Below are 21,089 nucleotides of genomic sequence, written 5' to 3' on the forward strand. Positions count from 1 at the left end.
CGTCATTGCAGCGCAGGTCGCTCCAGTAGTCTCTGCAGGTATAGTAGAGAGGATTTATTCGGTCGTCCATGACAGCACTACGGAGAGAGGGGATCCGCCCTTCAGGAACAGGAAACCTACAGATACATAAGGGCGGCACCTCTCCCCACGCATCAGTTGGTTTCCTGTTCCTGGAGGACAGGATTCCCTACAGATTTTTCTTCAGTCACCTATCAAGCACCCAGGCCGGCTGTCCGACCCAGGTAGCGAGGGGGTCTCCTACCTCGGGCAGTGCGGGTCCCTGGAAGCGCCACGGTGGGCCCGGGTAGGGCTCCACGACAGTGAGCGGTGCAGTGGGGAGCAGCGTCCGGAGGAGGTCTGTCTCTGTGGCCGGCGAAGGTGAGTATATCTCCCCCAACCCCCCGGTCCTTTCGCTCTCCCGTGCCCCGGTCCTCCCTACCTCTGGCTCCTATCCGTGCGGCGCGGACTTCCCGGTGTGCCCCTCTGCGCTCCTTTGGGGGGGGCGGGTCCGGGGGTCGGGCGCCGGCTTCGGCCGGTATCGCCGCTGTGCTGGCCATGTGCGGTGTAGCGGCGTGTGGCTGGGAGATCCGGCGGCGCCGGCCTCCGGGCTCTTCCCTGAGCGCTCCGGCGTTACCGGAAGTGACGCGAGGGGGGCGGAGCCAGGACCGGAAGTTAGACGCCGGCCGGCTTCGCTGGGGATACCGCTGTCCTGCATGCGGTGGGAGCGGCGGGGGGGGGAGCGTTCAGGGGCGGGGGAGGGTCGAGCATGGTCCGGGGCAGGGGGGGGATTGATTAGGCTGGCCATGCACACCTGCACATGTTCCGGATGGGGGAGGGCTATATATGGCCAATTACACTGCTGCAGAGCTGCTGATAGCATCTACAGCTATGGAGGTGCCAGAAGCTGCCGGTGACCTGCTGGAGCAAGGGGACAGATCCTCGGAGGCAAATACCCAGCAGAAGACCCGCGGGCGCAGTGCTCAGGCCAGTCGCAGATCAAGACAGAAGGATCTGGACCGACCCCCCAGTAATCCGGTACCTACCGCTACTGCCTGGGTAAGAGATCTTCGTGAATGTACCCTGATGCAGTCTTTCCTATGTTTATTTCCGTAGGGGAAAAAGAGCGCTGGTAAATCAAAAAACAAGGAGTGCGCGCTATGCGCTTGCCCTTTGCCAGACGCCTACCCTAAGAGACTTTGTCAGTCGTGTGTGCGGCAGACGGTAGGAAATAGATAAATGGGATACTATATAGCGGTAGCACCAGAGGAAATTACATAGCCTTTTTTCTCCGCTCCCATAGGTGGCGGAGGAGTCTCCCGATTTCACATCAAATCTTAGGGAGATTATCAGGAAGGAGGTGAAGGATTCCCTGAAATCCCTATCCCGGGGGGAGCCTTCCAAAAGGAGAAGGGAGCCTAGCGCCTCAAATTCGGATTCATCTGTTGGCCCAAGTAGGGAGAATGATTCAGACGCCTCTGTCTCCTCAGCGTCCTCTTCGGAAGAAGAGTCTAACCGGTTCTGTTTCCCATTGGACCAAATGGACAAACTGATTAAATCAGTTAGATCCACTATGGGGGTAGCGGATGAAAGACCAGAACTGTCAGCCCAGGACTTAATGTTTGGCGGCCTAGACCCTAAAAAACGTAGGTCTTTTCCGCTCAATGACAAGGTCCAAAACCTCATTAAAAAAGAATGGAAGAAGCCAGAGAAAAAAGGCTCTTTTCCACCGGCCTTTAAACGAAGATACCCCTTTGAGGACCCCATGGTGAACACATGGGATAAGGCACCAAAATTAGACGCGGCGGTGTCTAAGGCATCCAAAAAATCTTCTATCCCCTTTGATGACATGGCTTCCCTAAAGGATCCTCTAGATAAAAAGGCTGACTCGTTCCTTAAAGGGACATGGGAAATGTCGGCTGGTGCCTTGAGACCGGCGGTAGCTGCGACATGCGCAGCCAGATCAATGATGGTCTGGCTAGATCAGCTGGGGTCTAAATTGGAAGAAGGTGTTTCCAGAGATTCCATGTTGAAATTCCTGCCAACAATCCAAAATGCTGCTGCCTTTCTCGCAGATGCTTCTGCGGATTCCGCAAGAATGGCGGCTAGAGCGGCAGGACTATCGAACGCAGCACGCAGGGCCCTATGGCTGAAATGTTGGCCGGGTGACCTTCAGTCCAGATCTCGTCTGTGCTCCATCCCATGTGAAGGGGAATACCTGTTTGGACCAGTCCTAGATGAGCTGCTAGAGAAAGCCGGAGATGAGAAGAAGAAGTTTCCTAATCTTCCAACTACTTCTTACCGGCGCCCCTTCGCAGGGAAAAGATTCTTTCGGAGGAGACCGGCCAGAGATCAGAGCAGATGGGACGAGAAAAAGAAGAGAGGTACTGGGTTCATGTTTGGTGGAGGACGTCAGGAGCCACCCTGTGAAGTCAAAAAACCACCCCAATGACTAGTCGCCCCGGTGGGAGGTAGACTATCTGCCTTCTACCTGGCCTGGTCCAAGATCTCCAGTAGTGATTGGATTTTGGGGTTGATAGCTACGGGTCTGCGGCTAGAATTCTCCTCTATCCCTCAGAACTTCTTCAGAGTCACCCCTCTCAGATCCTCTCCAGCGGAACAGGCGGCCCTGGAAGCGGAAGTTCACGATCTGCTCAATAAAAATGTCTTATCCGAGGTTCCGGAAGGAGAACAGGGTAGTGGTTTCTACTCTCCTCTATTCCTAATAAGTAAACCAGACGGCTCCTTCAGAACAATTATCAACCTTAGAGCGCTGAATAATTTTCTGACCATTCAACCATTTAAAATGGAAACTATTAATACCGCAATAAAGTTGCTGTTTAAAAACTGCTTTATGGTAGTATTGGATTTGAAGGACGCCTATTACCATATCCCTATTTATGCAGGTCACCAACGATACCTGAGGGTGGCGGTACGATTGGATGGGGTAATAAGACACTTCCAGTATAGGGCCCTTCCCTTTGGGATTTCAGTCGCCCCTCGGGTATTTACCAAGGTAATGGCGGAAGTTATGGCACACCTTCATGAGTCCAACATTCTAATAATCCCCTACCTGGACGATCTCCTTATCGTAGGTAAAACGGCGGATCACTGTCTAGAACAGTTACATAAAGTGATGTCGGCTCTAGAGCGTCTGGGGTGGATGCTAAACATTAAAAAATCACGGTTACAGCCCATGACGGTGCAGCGATTTTTAGGCCTGACCCTGGATTCCCAGGTTCAGGAATGCCGTTTGCCTCAAGAAAAAATTAATCGCCTGTACCTTCAGGTGCTGAATGCCTCAAAAAACCCCACCATGTCCCTACGAAGAGCCATGTCTCTGTTAGGCTCTCTCTCGTCCTGTATTCCGGCGGTCCGATGGGCTCAGTATCATACGAGGATACTACAGGGCGAGGTACTGTTACATCAAAAAAGGTTGGGAGGAGGTCTAGGCAGTCTGCTGACCCTATCCCAAGACACTGTGGTATCCCTCGAGTGGTGGTTAGATCAAAAGAACCTGTCCACAGGGGTCCCCTGGGAGTATAATATAACTCGTATTATCACCTCGGACGCTAGCCCTTCTGGGTGGGGGGCTCACATGGGGGATTCATTGGTCCAGGGGCTTTGGGATCATGATCAGATGGAGATGTCTTCCAATCTAAAGGAGTTAACGGCTGTGGAGCAGGCGGTTAAAACACTCCTTGTCTGTCTACAGGGCCACCACGTGCGGGTATTCTCGGACAATCGAGTCACCGTGGCATACATAAATCACCAAGGCGGGACTCGTTCCAGATCCCTGATGTGTGTAGCAGATCGTCTGTTTCATCTAGCAGAGCAACATCTTCTCTCGTTGACGGCTCTACACATAAAAGGGGCAGAAAACACTACAGCGGATTTCTTAAGTCACAACACATTAAGGCAGGGAGAGTGGTCCCTGAACAGCACCATCTTCGACCTTATCGTGGAAAGGTGGGGACAACCAGAGGTAAACCTGTTTGCCACAAAAGGAAACAGGAAAGTTGCACAGTTCTGCTCTCTGAACCCCAGAGAAAATCCCCTGTCAGTAGACGCCCTCCTCATAGACTGGAACTTCAGGCTAGCCTACGCCTTTCCTCCCCTGTCTCTACTTCCTCTGGTGGTGAGGAAAATCAGGAAGGACAAGGCCACAGTGATAGTAATTGCCCCCTTCTGGACCAGAAGGACGTGGTTTCCATGCCTGAGGGCTATGTCGATATCCGATCCATGGGTCTTGCCAGACATTCCGGATCTCCTATCCCAGGGCCCAGTCTACCATCCTCGAGCGGTTGGCCTTCATCTGACGGCGTGGATTTTGAGCGGGCGCTACTAAAAGATAGGGGGTTCTCGCCAGCCCTCATTAACACGCTGCTGAAAAGCAGGAAAATGATAACCACAAAAATCTATGTCAGAATCTGGAAGAGGTTTCTTCAGAACTCGGGGGCAACAGCTGGACAGTCAATACCGATTGTCCAGATCTTGGAATTCTTACAAAGGGGGTTAGATATGGGGTTATCCCCAAATACTCTTAAGGTGCAGGTATCAGCCTTGGGGGCCCTCTTTGGCTGCAACATCGCTGAGAATCACTGGGTCAGCAGATTCATCAGGGCAACAAAGCGGTCTAGACCAATTGTGAAGGATAGAGTCATGCCTTGGGACCTGAACCTAGTCCTCTCAGCCTTGACAGAGGCCCCATTTGAGCCAATTACTTCAGCCTCTATTAAAAATCTTTCCCTTAAAGTAGCCTTCCTGGTGGCCATAACATCGGCGCGTAGGATAGGCGACATCCAAGCATTATCCAGGGTTCCCCCTTACATGCAGCTTAGGGATGATAGAGTGATACTATCCCCTGATCCAGCATATCTCCCTAAGGTAGTGTCCAGTTTCCACAGAACACAGGAAATAGTCCTTCCATCTTTCCTCCCCAGTCCTACCAACGATAAGGAGAGGAAGTTACACACCTTAGATGTAAGAAGATGTATCCTGCAGTATCTAGCGGTAACTGATTCCTGGAAGTTAGATAATGCCTTATTCGTGTCCTATCAGGGTAGTAGGAAAGGGCATAGAGCATCGAAGTCTACTCTAGCTAGATGGATCAGGGAGGCTATCTCGCTGGCTTATATCTCAAAGGGCAAGCCGGCGCCTGAAGGTCTTAAAGCGCATTCCACTAGAGCTATGGCGGCTTCGTGGGCGGAAAGATTGGAGGTGTCGATCGACCAGATTTGTAAGGCTGCTACTTGGTCTTCTCCAAACACTTTCTATAACCATTATAGATTGAACCTGGGTGCCTCCTCTGACCTCTCTTTTGGTGTAAGGGTGCTGCAAGCTGTAGTCCCTCCCTAGTTAGTTACTCTCTGTAATTCTCTCCGTAGTGCTGTCATGGACGACCGAATAAAGTCTTAGTTACTCACCGGTTAACGGTGTTTTTCGGAGTCCATGACAGCACCTGTACATACCCTCCCGTCTTCTTAAAGTTCTGGGTGTACACCTCTTCCTTTATTTATATATAATTCACGGGTAGTGAATAGTTAATATTGTATTATTGTTTATTGTGTATGCTATTAACCTTGGTGGTCCTCTTATGCTCTGTAAACCAACTGATGCGTGGGGAGAGGTGCCGCCCTTATGTATCTGTAGGTTTCCTGTTCCTGAAGGGCGGATCCCCTCTCTCCGTAGTGCTGTCATGGACTCCGAAAAACACCGTTAACCGGTGAGTAACTAAGACTATCCCCTTCCCTGGTCACGTGACCACTGAGGACTGTGATTGGCTGCAGTGGTCAGATTACAAAAATTTGATAACATCCCATTACCTCCTGTCACGGAGGAGACCACCAGAGAAACCTAGACTGGGGTATCAGGGGTGAAAGTGACTGTTTTAGCACTTGTCCGGTCTTTTGAAAATATTTTGGAGACAAACCCCTTTAATATTGGCATGTTCACTAATATGTAAGATAGGAAAAGTGACCAAACATTTCCACTATAGGATTGTTTGTGGAGCCGGACATATATGATGTAACAGGAGAGCAGAAGTACCATGTGCCTGATACACCATACTCCAGACTACAGCTAAGATGTTCCTTCACGGCTGCAGGTCTCGCCATGCTTTCCTCCTACACGTTTGTCCTCCTAGTTTCTGCTCTGGGTTAAAGAGTATATTAACTAGGAAGATTCCAGATTACCTTACGAGACCGGACACTTGTCTACCATACTGCAAACTAACACTTTAACAAAAAATGTTTTTTGTGAGACTTGTTTCCACCATAGTTTGGACCATTTTGGTCAAAATTACCTTCTGCCCCATCCACCACTAACATTTATAACCTTGGTTCCCAGTTAATTTTTTCTTCTTTCTCCAGCTCAGATTTAAGGCTCATTCACACGTCCAATTTTTCCCCATAGGAGAAAACTGGACCAATTATTCTGATATGTGGAGAAATAAGAAAACGTTTCTCCACCTTCACCATTGTTTCTGGGAGTCCATGACAAATCGGACCGCACTCAGATGTTACCACCATTTTTTCACACACTCATTTGACGATTTTAATCAGACCTTTGGATCAAAAGCGAATAGGTCTCCGTGATTTTCAGCAGACCACTTAGTCTGTGAAAAAGCGGTGACATGTGAATGGCAGCATAGACTATCACAGGTACGAGTGCCATCTGTAAAAAAAAAACACGGAGCGCACTCGTATGTGAAAATTGGACGTCTGAATGAGGCCTTAAAGAGGTTTTCCAGATTAGCAAAAGTTGTGACCAAACAACTGCTTAGCAGTAAAACAAAAAACCCCTCAGATCGCACTCATCCTGCCTTGGCTGCAGTGCTGAGGTCACGACTACAGCTCACATCACCACTGTAGCTCCGTGGCTCTACTTTAGCATAGTCACGGAGCTCAGCGATTGGCTGCAGCGGTGATGTTTGCTGCAGTTGTGACGTCAATTTTACAGCCAAAACATAGACACCGCTGCAGAGGTGGAGAGCCGGCACTGGACCTGGAAAAGGCGACTAACATTATGTTTGCTATTTTACAACTAACCAATCACTGCACATCACTTTTGTGAAAGTGCAAAGCCCCTTTAACATGATCAGGCTGTCTGGAACAAGGGCTGAGGGCAGGAAATGGTATAAAATAAGTGTTACTTTACGCATTCCACCTCCTGCTGTTCTAGTGTAGCCCCTCCGGTGGTCCCTGCAGTGATGACGCCACCTGTATCAGTCATGTGACTGCTGCAGCCAATCACTGCCTTGAGTGCTGAGAGTTGTACGTACGGCAGGTGACAACTCACGGCAATGATGGGATGTGACGTCTCTGCCGCAGGACCGGCACGGACCACGGCGGTGGTGAAACAGCAGTGGGGACTGAATCCATTTTATGCTTTTTCCTGCTCTTCGCTCGTTTAAAACAAAAAAAAACAAAAAATGAAATTAAACAGAACAAAACAAATAAAACTTGATCTAACATAACTGGTTCAAAAAGTAAGTAAAAAAGTAAGCTGTAAATAGGCAGAGCTGAGCTCAGAACTTTACACCCAGGCATGTTCTACAATGCCCAAAACAAACAGAATAAACAAATATTAACAGGAGCACAAGTATCATTAGTCAGGGATGGCCGGGCAAATGACGGCCATATGCAGCCTATAGAGCCGTAGAGGTGGAATAAGGATACACAGGGGCGGGGACGTCCTTCACTAAATCAATGTAGAAAACAAATGAAAGACACGTAAAGGTTAATCATTACATAAATCATTACAATCGGAATGAGCACTTAAATGAATTATTCCCTAAATGGAGAAAAAGATCTGGGCTCTGTACACATTAATATCCCTGTTTCTGATCCGAACAGATCCATTTTCAAAAGGATCCAATTGACTCATTAGTTTTTGATGGCACAGATGGTACTGCAGGATACACCCTTCTTAGCACAAGCACCAGAATCAAGTGTCGAATTGTACTCAACTTTATGAATATTGATTGTACAAAAAAAAAAGTATCAATGTTTTAGAGTGATTGATTACTGAAATTTTTCATTGTTCGGCTCATAAGTATCAGCCTACGAAAGGATAACTGGGAATACCCTACTGCAGCACTGGCCACTGTGGCTAATTACAATCCCAGTACTGCTGGAGCACATATAGGCCCCAATTCATCAAGACTGGCATAAACACTGCCAGTGTGGTGGAGTAAGGTGCGCCAAATTCATTAACAGGTGTCTACTGCGCAATTAATTTGGAGCCTATTTTCAGATACCGTGCGCTGCATTTAGGACAGTTCTTTGGAACATTTTAAAATGAATTTGTCAGCCCTCTACAGGCCAAAGCAGTAAGAGCTGGCCAAAACTGGCGCAAAAACATCAATAGGCAATTTTTGTTCGTGCAATTATGAGTTGCGCAAAAAGTTTACCATATTTCAAGCACTTTTATGCCAGAAAACTGGTAAAAACTACTTAAAGTGAACCTGTCACCAGGTTTGGCCGATAAGAGATACGGCCATCTCCTTTCAGGGCTGATATACAGCATTCTATAAAGCTGTATATCTGCCCCCAGCCGGACCTGTAAAAGAAGAAAAATAACTTTTATTACTCTCCTTTGCGGGGCGGTCCGGTCTGAGGGGTGTCGCTGGTCTTGGTCCGGCTAATCCCTTCTTACGATCCCCGTCCTCCTGATTGCTTCATGTGGATGACGAGACCCTTCGTCATCCACACAGTCTCCTCGGCATCACACTCCTGCGCAGGCGCACTTCTCTACCCTGTCGAGGGCAGAGTAAAGTACTGCAGTGTGCATGCGCCGGGACTCTTTGACCTTTCCCGGCGCCTGCGCACTGCAGTACTTTGCTCTGCCCTCAACAGGGCAGAGAAGTGCGCCTGCACAGGAGCAGGAGATGCGTCATCCACACGAAGCAAGCAGGAGGACGGCACCGCAAGAAGAAGGAAGGTGCCGGACCAAGAAGAGCGACACCCACCGGACCGGACTGCCCCGCAGGTGAGTATAATAAAAGTTATTTTTCTTCTCTTACAGGTTTGGTTGGGTGCAGATATACAGCCTTATAGAATGCTGCATATCAGCCCTGAAAGGTGGTGGGTGTATCGCTTATCGGCCAAACCTGGACATGTGACAGGTTCCCTTTAATGAATTGGGCCATTACTTCAACTTGCAGTGAACGGTTTCAGGCTTGTTAGCCCTGCAAAACCTGGAAAGCACGACTCTACAGGATAAACTTACTGGAGGTTCGCTGACCACAGGCACACCTTAAAGGGAACCTGTCACCTGGTCAAAAGGACCAATTTTTGCTCTTATTTTTATTCCCACTGCTCCCTTGAGTCTTCCTTTTGTTTTTCTTTGTCTGTTTGTTTTTTTTTTAAATCCATCATATGATTCCAGAGGCACGGGTCTTTTTAGTCAGTGTTAATCCTTGTGGTCTTTACCAGAGGGGCGTGCCTCGCGGGATTCCCCATGGGTGTGCCTCGCGGGATTCCAAGAAAAGAATGGAATGCTCAGGGGAGCAACAGGAATAAAATAAGAGCAAAAACTGTTCACTTTCAACCTGCTAACAGGTCCTCTCTGAAGGTACGTTCCTGTGATCGTCAAAGCTTTCCTTTCTAACATGCCATGGACCAGCTACTGACAGACCGTATTTTTTGGGTATAACAGCTCAATAAGCGCTCAAGATCAGTGGAGGAGACCGTGCTCGGAACGGTGCTACACTGGGGGGCAAGTATGTGTTTATTATTCAAAAAAGGGGCTGCCCAGCAGTGGATATTCCCTTTAAATTGAATTCTAAAAGCATCATGTGGCATCTGGACAGAGAGAAGAGTTTGGCTGCTAAATACAGGATAGATTGTAGAAGGGAGAGATCAGCAAGCGGAAATAGGACACGTGTCTTCAAGTGTCATTGTTTGCATCACTCACCTCCACTCAGCAACTTCATCACCAGCCACAGCTCATCCTTCACCACAAACGAGGTATAATAAGACACGATGTTGGGGTGGTGGCACTGACTCATTGCCTGGATTTCTTTCTGAAAAGTAAAAAAAATAAATAAAGATGAAATACTGCTTTAAAATAATGTCATGAAAAACAGAAATAAAAATTATTCCATTGCACTAGAACAGAAAAATGTTGGCTTCACTGAAGACCTGTGATCCCTCTGAATAAGCAAAACGCTAAAATCCAATTTGTATGACAGAGAATAAATGAGATTACAGATACTGATCAGCAGGAGATAGCGGTCGCTATTCCAATACTGTAATTTCCATGGGTTAGAGTGGACAGAATATTATAGCACCCCTCCAGTGGTTCTTTTTTTGGAGTGGTGATACTAAACCAAGTTCCCAGCCCCAAATTTTATACTTATCAACCAACGGCTTCATCATTTATCAGCGCGGAGTCGGAGCGGCACTGGGAAGAGCTAAAGACGGCAGCTGCTGTGTATAATACTAAGCCCAGGGAACGTGCATCAGTGACACCACTCCAGCGTTAACACTCTTCGGGACCTCCATCCCACCCCTACCCGGGAGAGATTTCCTGTCAGGAAATCAGGATATCTCGGGGAGAACCGATATGACGGACAGTCTGAATTAACACATGCCCAATCATCATCCACCCGTAATCATTCGATATTGGCAGGTTCAGCAACATTAGTATAACATCTATGGGGGCCTACATTTCATGTCTGGCAGGGGGTAAGGTCAGATGGCCCCTTCTAATGAAAATTAACATTAGGCTGAAAGCTACAGCAATCAGGAATGATTGAGAGTTAGCGTTCCACTAAAGGTCTCATGCCTAACAAACATCCATGGAGAGAGACTTCTGAGGCTGAAGATGTCCTTTTACTGTGTCACAATATTATTTATTAGTTGATACTATAGCCATGAAGCAATAAAAGCATGCTCCTCAATAACGCCGCTGGTTTTTAAGTTCTACCACATGTAAAGTAGATTTCCAGTTATACAGAGAAAGCGAAAAGGAGAATCTTTTTTCCCACGCAGCAGAAGTCATGATAAATAATGGTCATGGAAAGAATGATAGCATATGATAAATGTACACCGCTGTAAAATTCATCAATATCTAATCTAAATAGTGACGATTTCAGAGGATTTACTTTTCTCTTCAAGTAGAAGATCTGGTTTTATGTTGGCTGATCTGACAAGGTGCGATCTCGTCTCTTGCGCTAAGATCAGTTGGCGGACAGTAGATAGTCTACATCGATACTGTCCCCGAGGAGCTGCCTTCAAGAAGATATCTTTCAAAGATACAGAAAATGTTAGATTGTGAAGATATATGGCGTCAAGCTCATAGTGAATGTGCAGAAAGGGCACAAGCTCCCTAATATAGTGTGATCACTGAACTCAAACGTTCCACAGAGCGTAGAGAAGCCCTGATATGTTCTACAGTACTATCTTCCTATACGGACTCTTTCAGAATATAGAGAGACGCGTCACTAAAAAACATTCTATAATAAAGGGGAGGTATATTAGAACCTCAAAAGAACAGAGACCTAAACTGAACTCAATACACAGAGACCATGGTTTTGATTTAGTGCGCCATAAAAGGATTTTCCACTTTGGTCCCCAAAAGCTTTTCTACTTGTCACCTTCCTGGGTCCAGCGCCCACATTCCACCGAAGGTCCAATCTTTTTGTATTGACTACAACAGAAACGTCAATCAACCGCACACATCACGGCTGCAGCCAATCACTGAGATCCGCAGCTTGTGCGGTCTACGTCAGAGAACCCAGTGATTGGCTGTAGGGCTGATCACAAGACATTACCGCCGCGGCCAAAACACAGAGACTGACACAGAAGCAGAGAGCAGGTGCTGGAACCCCGGAGGATGAATAACTGCTCCGTTATTATTCCAAGCATAAACGCTTTTGTTAAAGAGAAAAAATCCCCTTAATCTCATAAATGAATGTGTGGATGGCTTGAAGTATAGCAATGGTTGGCGGACTATTAGGGCATTAAGCTAAAATGCAAATGGCGATGTGTAAAGCCCCACAAAGATCTGATCTTTTGGCTGATACCAATAAAGAGGCTGCACAGCACCACATCAAGGTGACAGGCTTCAGGGAGATTAATTCCATCAAATATCGACTGCTGACCATCATGGACTTCTCCGGACTGCTGGGTTATTCCACAGCTATACAGCTTATCCAGGTGAGAGCCAACAAGTTACTCTATTCCAATGCTTTTCCCACCATTACTGCCAAGAATATTTTGTGGACATTTGTGCAATCAAAAGAAAGGGCCTTTGTTATGAAAACATTTAAAGGGAACCTGTCACCACATTTGACCTATCTAAACTAATAATATGGGCATACAGGTGATAGACTGCGGAGAAGAGTGATCCCTGTGTGCCTCATATCAGATGCCTGGCTTATAAATCATATTTTATCCCTTTATGTAAAGGACCTCTTCCAGGCTCTGGGGTGGACATTGCCCAGAAGATAACTCTGCCTCCAGAGCTTATTATACATGAAGGGGAGTTACCAGTGTGATGTGTAATGGCCGCTCTCTGCTCTCCTGATCTCACTGCAGAGCTGTGTGGGATTGTACCTGACACATCTGCAGGTTCCTCTCAGCTTCCATCTCACAGTCAGACAGGATTACAATACAGCAGAGCTGTGAGAGCTGCAGCAAATGTGTTTGTTAGAAGACAAAGTTCATTTGTCCTGTGTTAGTTAATTGTCTCATACACTCCTTTAATTTAAAATAAGCTCTGGAGGCAGAGTTATCTTCCTGTCATTGACTTCTCAGGGTATGTGCACACGTCAGGAATTTCTAGCAGAAATTTCCTGACAAAAAAGCGTTTTTTCCGCGTTTTTTCCCAGATGCATAGAAGAGCGGGAAAAACGCAGAAAATCCGCAAAATTAATGAACATGCTGCTTTTTTTACCGCAATGCGTTTTTTTGCGGAAAAAAACGCATCATGTGCACAAAAATTGCAGAATGCATTCTAAATGATAGGATGCATATGTCTGCAGTTTGTAATGCGTTTTTATCGCGAAAAAAACGCGAATAAGCCTGAACGTGTGCACATACCCTCAATCTAGCCTGTAAAGGCCCCCCTTCTACATTGGATTAACAGTAAGGGTACCGTCACACAGTGCAATTTTCATCGCTACGACGGTACGATCCGTGACGCTCCAGCATCGTAACAATATCGCTCCAGCGTCGTAGACTGCTGTCACACTTTGCAATCTACGACGCTGGAGCGATAATTTCATGACGTATGTGCGATGTAGAAGCCGTTGGTTACTATGCGCACATCGTATACGATATATGTTACACCATGCGATCATGCCGCCACAGCGGGACACTAGACGACGAAAGAAAGTTTCAAACGATCTGCTACGACGTACGATTCTCAGCGGGGTCCCTGATCGCAGGAGCGTGTCAGACACTGCGATCTCGTAACTATATCGCTCGAACGTCACGAATTGTGCCGTCGTAGCGATCAAAATTGCACTGTGTGACAGTACCCTAACACTGTCCAATAATGGTGGGTTCAGCTGACAATCTAAAGTATATTGCGACCTTCCAACTCTTCCCATCATATATCAGGCGCGAGAAGGATCCAGCATGTCTGATGTTGGACTGCAGATCCTTTTGTTCTCAGTGAGATAAACCACCACAGGAGGCGTATTGCAGAGAACACAGGGTGCTAGGCGTTTATGGTGGGATGGGGAGAGATAGCTATTAGTGATGAGTGAATATACTCGTTACTCGAGATTTCTCGAGCATGCTTGGGGTCCTCAGAGTATTTTTTTAGTGCTCGGAGATTTAGTTTTTCTTGCCGCAGCTGAATGATTTAGATCTGTTAGCCAGCTTGATTACATGTGGGGATTCCCTAGCAACCAGGCAACCCCCACATGTACTTATGCTGGCTAACAGATGTAAATCATTCAGCTGCGGCAAGAAAAACTAAATCTCCGAGCACTAAAAATACTCGGAGGACCCCCGAGCATGCTCGAGAAATCTCGAGTAACGAGTATATTCGCTCATCACTAATAGCCATCAGTCAAATCATCTCTGTTGAGTCTACATTCCACAGAATTTTTTGAAAAGGCTTGTGGTGGACATATCAGTCCAATATGTCCAGGAACTGTCCTGATTCTCACGCTACATAACTCGACATCCAGTTTGTTTGTTTTCGGAGTGGGTAGTTGTTTCAGCACTATAGGTGCTGGAACATCCTTCCTCACAATTCTTAGGATGCATTGCTTCTGCCATTGTCCAATGGCTTGCATGCCTCGAACCTTTATGTACGGTAGCTTAACAGTATATTGCAAATATATACAGCTCAACAGACAGGAGAGAAGAACATGGCCCATAATCCATATCACTTGACAACAGGAAATGAACAGCAAGACAAATGGGAGATTTTGGAAAAAAAATTTTGGAGGATGTAACACAACATAATTGGTTAATAAAGTAATTTGTAGATTGCCTATTTCACACAGTATATGCCAAATGAGACCAAGTTGTCGGAAAGTAGAGGGATCATTTTATAATTGGGTCTTTGCAGCACAACAACCATTATTGGGCGGCATTCATGAGAATCCATACACTAATTATGTACAGGTAGGAAAATGATACCATATAGTGAGAAGAATCAGGACAGGCTAGAAAAGTTCCTGCCTGAGCATTCAGACATACGGTAGCACTTAGCTAATTAGAACTACAAATCATCCCTGCACTAAGAGTTTCTGATGGCAGATATATGGTGTGCGGAATAAGAAACACAAAATGCTTACGTCACGGAGATAATGGGAGGACTGATATTTGCTATAGTAGAATAAGTAAAGGGGAGAAGTCATCTTACAGGGTATGTGAGCACGCGCCTCTCCCGGTAATGTAAAGGGTATTTTTAGGACATAACATAAGTGCTCCGATGGTGTCATTTCTCTGCACCCCTCACTAGAGGGATTAAGTCTTTATCTGTGTACAGCATTGATGAGCATTGCAGAATAATGCCAGAAAGCTGGTTGGCATCTGCAGAGATTGTACAGATCAAAGTGCTCATCCGAGGAATCCTCCTAAAATAGCGGCTGACTATTACCTGGGTATAGGAGACATAAAAGAAAAACATTCCCTTCAAGGTTCATCAACCCATAAGGTGACAAATAACCAGTTAGGATAATACCAGGGCAGCAGTCCCGGGCAAAAACTCGTTATTCCACACTGCTGATTATTGAAGACATCAATTGTCAGGAGATTAACAAGCTGTTTTATTCCACGCGTTTCAAAGTATAACACACACTTCTTGCACTTCAAAACGCGTCGAATAAAACCGCATGTTTAAGATCTTCTGGCAATTGATGTCTTCAATAATCAGCAGAGCAGAATAACGCCACAATTTCTCCATACCTTCAATTCTATCGGTCTGATGACCCGTGGCTTCGCCATTCTACGGATCGGGTTGGCATAATTTGCTGTTTAATGTAAGTGATTGTCGGATAAGACCCTATTTGTGCTACTTTCTCTCCAGCGCCAGCCTCTCAAACAATTATGTGCCACTTCTAGCGTAAATTACAGTTAATTTGTTGGATTATGCCCAATATTTACCAAGCTTTGCCTGTTTTTTAATAAGTTGGTGAAGTTGGTATGAAAAGATCAAAAGTCACTTTTTTTTGGTGCAAATTGAAGTTGCAAAAGTCCCAATTTTCTGGCATAAAATTCTTGATGAACCGACCACACTGTCATTTGCAGGATAAACACCTGATCGCCCAATTGCACCTTGGACAAGGTTTAATGTAACCTGGATATCTACAGGACGTGGTTGGATGGATTAGCATAGCCAACAACAATATTCCATACCAACCTATAGCAGCCACGTGGAGAAAGAAAGAACACTACACTATGTCTGACAATGGAGCCCTAAGGAAATGCTAGGTGTATATGTTAGGCGATGGTCACATGTCCAGTAATCATCCATTAATAATAATAATAATAATCTTTATTTTTATATAGCGCTAACATATTCCGCAGCGCTTTACAGTTTGCACCCATTATCATCACTGTCCCTGATGGGGCTCACAATCTAAATTCCCTATCAGTATGGGTTTGGAATGTGGGAGGAAACCAGAGAACCCGGAGGAAACCAGAGAACCCGGAGGAAACCCACACAAACACGGGGAGAACATACAAACTCCTTGCAGATGTTGTCCAAGGTGGGATTAGAACCAAGGACTCCAGTGCTGCAAGGCTGCTGTGCTAACCAATGATCCAGTAATAATCAATTGACAAAAATAGTTGTGCTACCATAACTTATCTGGCAGACAAAAAACATTATCTGGATCTGTTTTTTAACCTATAAGTCTATGGAAAACGGATCTGTTAAATAGCCATCCGTTTTCTTCCATTTGAAACTGATCCAGTAAGCACAAAAAGGATCCTTTTCAAATGAAAGAAAAATGGATGGCTAATTAACGGATCCGTATTCCATAGGCTTTAATGTTAAAAAACGGATCCAGATGAAATCAGGTTTTTTTTTTTTTTGGTTTTTTTTTTAAGCAGGACAAAATGTTGTGTCTGCACAACTTTTTTTTAACAACGGATTGCTGCTGGATCCATTCTAAGGCCGGGGACACACACAACGTATAAAAAAAGGTCCGTTTTTGACGGACGAGAATCGCACAAATGTTACCAAAACAATGATCCGTGTGCAGTGCGAGGATGCGATTTTCTCGCATTAAATGATCCGTGTGACATCCGTGTGACATCCGTATGGTGAGATTTTCTCACACACTTGCAAAATGAGCAAATAATGGCTGAGCCTTTCCTGTCACCTGCCCAATGCCTGAGAATTTCTCGCAAGTCACACTGATGGTCCGTGTGCTGTGCTATTTTTTCTCACCCCCATAGACTTTCATTGGCGATTCTCGGCCGAGAAACGCTGACAATCGCAGCATGCTGCGATTTCACTCGGATCCTGAATACGGCCGAGAAAATATCGGATGATGGGAGCTGCCCCATTGATTATTGATTTTTTATCGCATTGCACTCGTCCGTATTACGGTCTAGTGTGACCCCGGCCTTACGGATGATTACTGGACATGTGAACACACCCTTAGAATTTTTGTGTGCACAACCTAAACAAACTGTGATTTTAACGAGGCCTCAATATTTATTAGGCACAACGCAAAAATAAAAGGCTGGTAGAGTGCGCAGATGCAAACTAAAAAACTTCTACATTTGGTCTGTAGGCAGTCAAAAAAAGAAAAAAGAAAAAAAACACAGCCAGACATTTCTCAGATGCATTAATCTACAGCGTTGGTGGCTGCTTTTTATGGAAGGAAGTGACAGGTGCTGATTAAATATTAATCATCTCAGCGCAGGTCTGTATCACATATCATAATTCCATGTTTTTATCGTAACAAGACGTTGCTTGACGTTACCTCCAGTGGTTCACTTCAAGCCTCTTAGGATATGCCGCTCAGGGTGTAATCCTGGAATTAGTAAATGAGTAATGGTTTGGGAACTTCATTTACTTGTACACTGCACGCTCCATTTATTTCAGTATGGGGCGATTTTAGTTCCTGCAGCCCTTTACTTCCTCCCTGCTGGTGTCAGTGGCAGGAGAAGATAAGGGATGGCAGCTACAATAAAAGCTAATGGGAGCTACCAGCTGTGAAACGCAACTAAGGGTACCGTCACACAGTGCAATTTTCATCGCTACGACGGTACGATCCGTGACGCTCCAGCGTCGTAACAATATCGCTCCAGCGTCGTAGACTGCTGTCACACTTTGCAATCTACGACGCTGGAGCGATAATTTCATGACGTATGTGCGATGTAGAAGCCGTTGGTTACTATGCGCACATCGTATACGATATATGTTACACCATGCAATCATGCCGCCACAGCGGGACACTAGACGACGAAAGAAAGTTTCAAACGATCTGCTACGACGTACGATTCTCAGCGGGGTCCCTGATCGCAGGAGCGTGTCCGACACTGCGATCTCGTAACTATATCGCTCGAACGTCACGAATCGTGCCGTCGTAGCGATCAAAATTGCACTGTGTGACGGTACCCTAAAGAAAAGGTCAGGAAAATCCTCCTAGAAATCCTAACCAAAAGGCCCCTTCACATTAAGCGACGCTGCAGCGATACCGACAACGATCCGGATCGCTGCAGCGTCGCTGTTTGGTCGCTGGAGAGCTGTCACACAGACCGCTCTCCAGCGACCAACGATGCCGGTAACCAGGGTAAACATCGGGTAACTAAGCGCAGGGCCGCGCTTAGTAACCCGATGTTTACCCTGGATACCATCCTAAAAGTAAAAAAAAAAACAAACACTACATACTTACCTAACGCTGTCTGTCCCCGGCGCTCTGCTTCTCTGCACTCCTCCTGTACTGGCTGTGAGCACAGCGGCCGGAAAGCAGAGCGGTGACGTCACCGCTCTGCTTTCCGGCTGACCGACGCTCACAGCCAGTACAGGAGGAGTGCAGAGAAGCTGAGCGCCGGGGACAGACAGCGTTAGGTAAGTATGTAGTGTTTGTTTTTTTTACTTTTAGGATGGTAACCAGGGTAAACATCGGGTTACTAAGCGCGGCCCTGCGCTTAGTTACCCGATGTTTACCCTTGTTACCAGCGAAGACATCGCTGGATCGGTGTCACACACGCCGATCCAGCGATGTCCACGGGAGATCCAGCGATGTCCACGGGAGATCCAGCGACGAAATAAAGTTCTGGACTTTGTTCAGCGACCAACGATGGCCCAGCAGGGGCCTGATCGTTGGTCGCTGTCACACATAGCGATTTCCTTAACGATATCGTTGCAACGTCATCAAAAGCAACGATATCGTTAACGATATCGTTATGTGTAAAGGTACCTTTAGTATGGGGTTAATCAGAATCACATTATAATGTCAGCAGTGTACTGATTCCGAATGTACCCATATACCCAATTATAAGAGGGTGTTCACACTTATGCAACCAGGTTATTTTATTTTTGTTAGTTTTATTTCACCCCTATAAAATGAGTTCAGTTTGGTTCTCAGTGGATTTGTACAGATTATGGGTGACATTAAAAGGGAAAAAAGTTCTGAAATGACTCTTCTTGGTATGAATTTTTTACAAAAACCTGAAATATTAACAGGGGTGTGTAGACATTTTATACCCAATGTACGTTACAGTAACACGAGGAATGCGACACTTGTGCCCATGTCCTGGATACGTCTGTGTGTGGTGGCTCTTGAAGCAATGACTCCAGCAGCAGTCCACTCCTTGTGAAACTTCCCTAAATTTTTGAATGGCCTTTTCTTAACAATCCTTTCAGGGCTGCGGTTATCCCGGTTGCTTGTGCACCTTTTTCTACCATACTTTTTCCTTCCACTCAACCTTCCATTAATATGCTTGGATACAGCACTCTGATCAGCCAGCTTCTTTAGCAATGACCTTTTGTGGCTTACCCTCCTTCCGGTGTGTGTCAATGACTGCCTTCTGGACATCTGTCAAGTCAGCAGTCTTCCCCATGATTGTGCAGCCTACTGAAACAGACTAAGGGGTCTTTTTAAAGGCTTAGGAAGCCTTTGTAGGTGTTTTTTGCTAATTATTCTAATTTACTGAGATAATGACTCTGTTTGTAATGACTATGTAGTATACGAGTTTCACTGTTTGTATTGAATAACTGAAATACATTAACTTTTTGATGATATTCTAATTTAGTGAGAAGCACTGGTATATAGGTTTAGATTGGTAAAATCCTCCTTCCAGGTTTTCTATGACCTCTATGCCTCCAGATGGCAGGTGATACCAGCCCTTCGTCCTACATGAACACTGCCATTCCATACTATATTGTGTGCCCGTGATACATTTTTATTTCCAACTGTTCTCATAGAACTGAAAAAAGAATAATCTGCCTCCGTGACAGTTCAATAAAGCCGTAGAGGGAGCGGCGTCTATCTGCAGCGGTGTAACCCGTGCATGTGCCGCTTCTCAGGCCATGAGGAGGTTAATCACACAGCCGCAGAAAGCACACAATGAAAACGAAAAATCAGCTGTTTGATGTGCAGTAGTAAACAGCGAGTGCCAGGCGGGAATCACAAGGCCCATGAATAATAAACAGCATCACATTCCATCCGCCTCAATCCATTTGATGTAGACGGCGTGCGGGCCGGTAAGGGCTACGAGTCTATGAAACAAAGGCTCCGGCACCTCCCCTCCCTGGCAAGCCGCACTCAGGAAGCTTTACAGCCACCGGACAAAGAAGCCAATTAATCTGCTGCTTGCAAACCAATCTCAGCTTAATAAAACTATAAGAATCCGAGCTCAGCCAAAGCCAAGCCTGGGCCAGGTCACACGTAGAAACCACCGCGCTATGGTGACCTAGAGGCCATTCTTTAGGGTTCAAGAGTCTATGTTCTTGTCATCATCAACACTGAACAAATCTATAAACACAACACTTCTATCTGCTCCCATTCTTCATGAACAGAACTCAAAGATAGGAGACTTTTTCTTTGTGCACAAAAGGACTTTTTATCTCAAATATTGTTCACAAATGAGCCTAAATCTGTGTTAGTGAGGTCTCCTCCTTTTTGAAGATAATCCATCCACCTGACAGGTGTGGCATATCCAGATGCTGAGGAGACACCTGATTACTGCACTGGTGGGCCTTAGGGTGGCCACAATGCAAGGCAACTCAAATGTTTTACAGTATTGGGGGGCAGAAAACCAGTCAGTATCTGGTGTGACCACCATTTGCCTCACACAGTGCAACACATCTCCTCATAGAAATGATCAGGTTGTTGATTGTGGCCTGTGGATTCTTGGTGCACTCCTCCTCAATGGCTGTGGGAAGTTGCTGATTATTGGCCGGAATTATACGCCGATCCAGAGCATCCCTAACATGCGCAGTGGGTGACATGTGGTGAGCATGCTGGCCAGGCAAGAACTGGGATGTTTTCAGCTTCCAGGAACACGATGCCAATATTAAAAGGACAGAGATACCGTGACAAGATCCTGAGGCCCACTGTTGTGCCGTTCATCCACGACCATCACCTCATGCTGCAGAATGAGAACGCAAGGCCCAATGTTGCAACAATCTACACAATTCATGGAAGCTGAAATCATACC

General features: G+C 46.1%; 1 protein-coding gene across 1 annotated transcript in view; it reads right to left on the reverse strand.

Annotated features, from left to right (window-relative positions):
* The window catches only part of OXSR1 (oxidative stress responsive kinase 1), a 109,770-nt gene that overhangs the window by 44,390 nt on the left and 44,291 nt on the right, over positions 1 to 21,089 (reverse strand). Inside the window, exon 3 of the mRNA XM_069729791.1 lies at positions 9,916 to 10,024. Within this exon, the coding sequence (XP_069585892.1) occupies positions 9,916 to 10,024 (109 nt within the window). The remainder of the gene's footprint in view (positions 1 to 9,915; positions 10,025 to 21,089) is intronic.

The sequence above is a fragment of the Ranitomeya imitator genome, chromosome 6 (assembly GCF_032444005.1).
Source record: "Ranitomeya imitator isolate aRanImi1 chromosome 6, aRanImi1.pri, whole genome shotgun sequence".
Classification (NCBI taxonomy): Eukaryota; Metazoa; Chordata; class Amphibia; order Anura; family Dendrobatidae; genus Ranitomeya; species Ranitomeya imitator.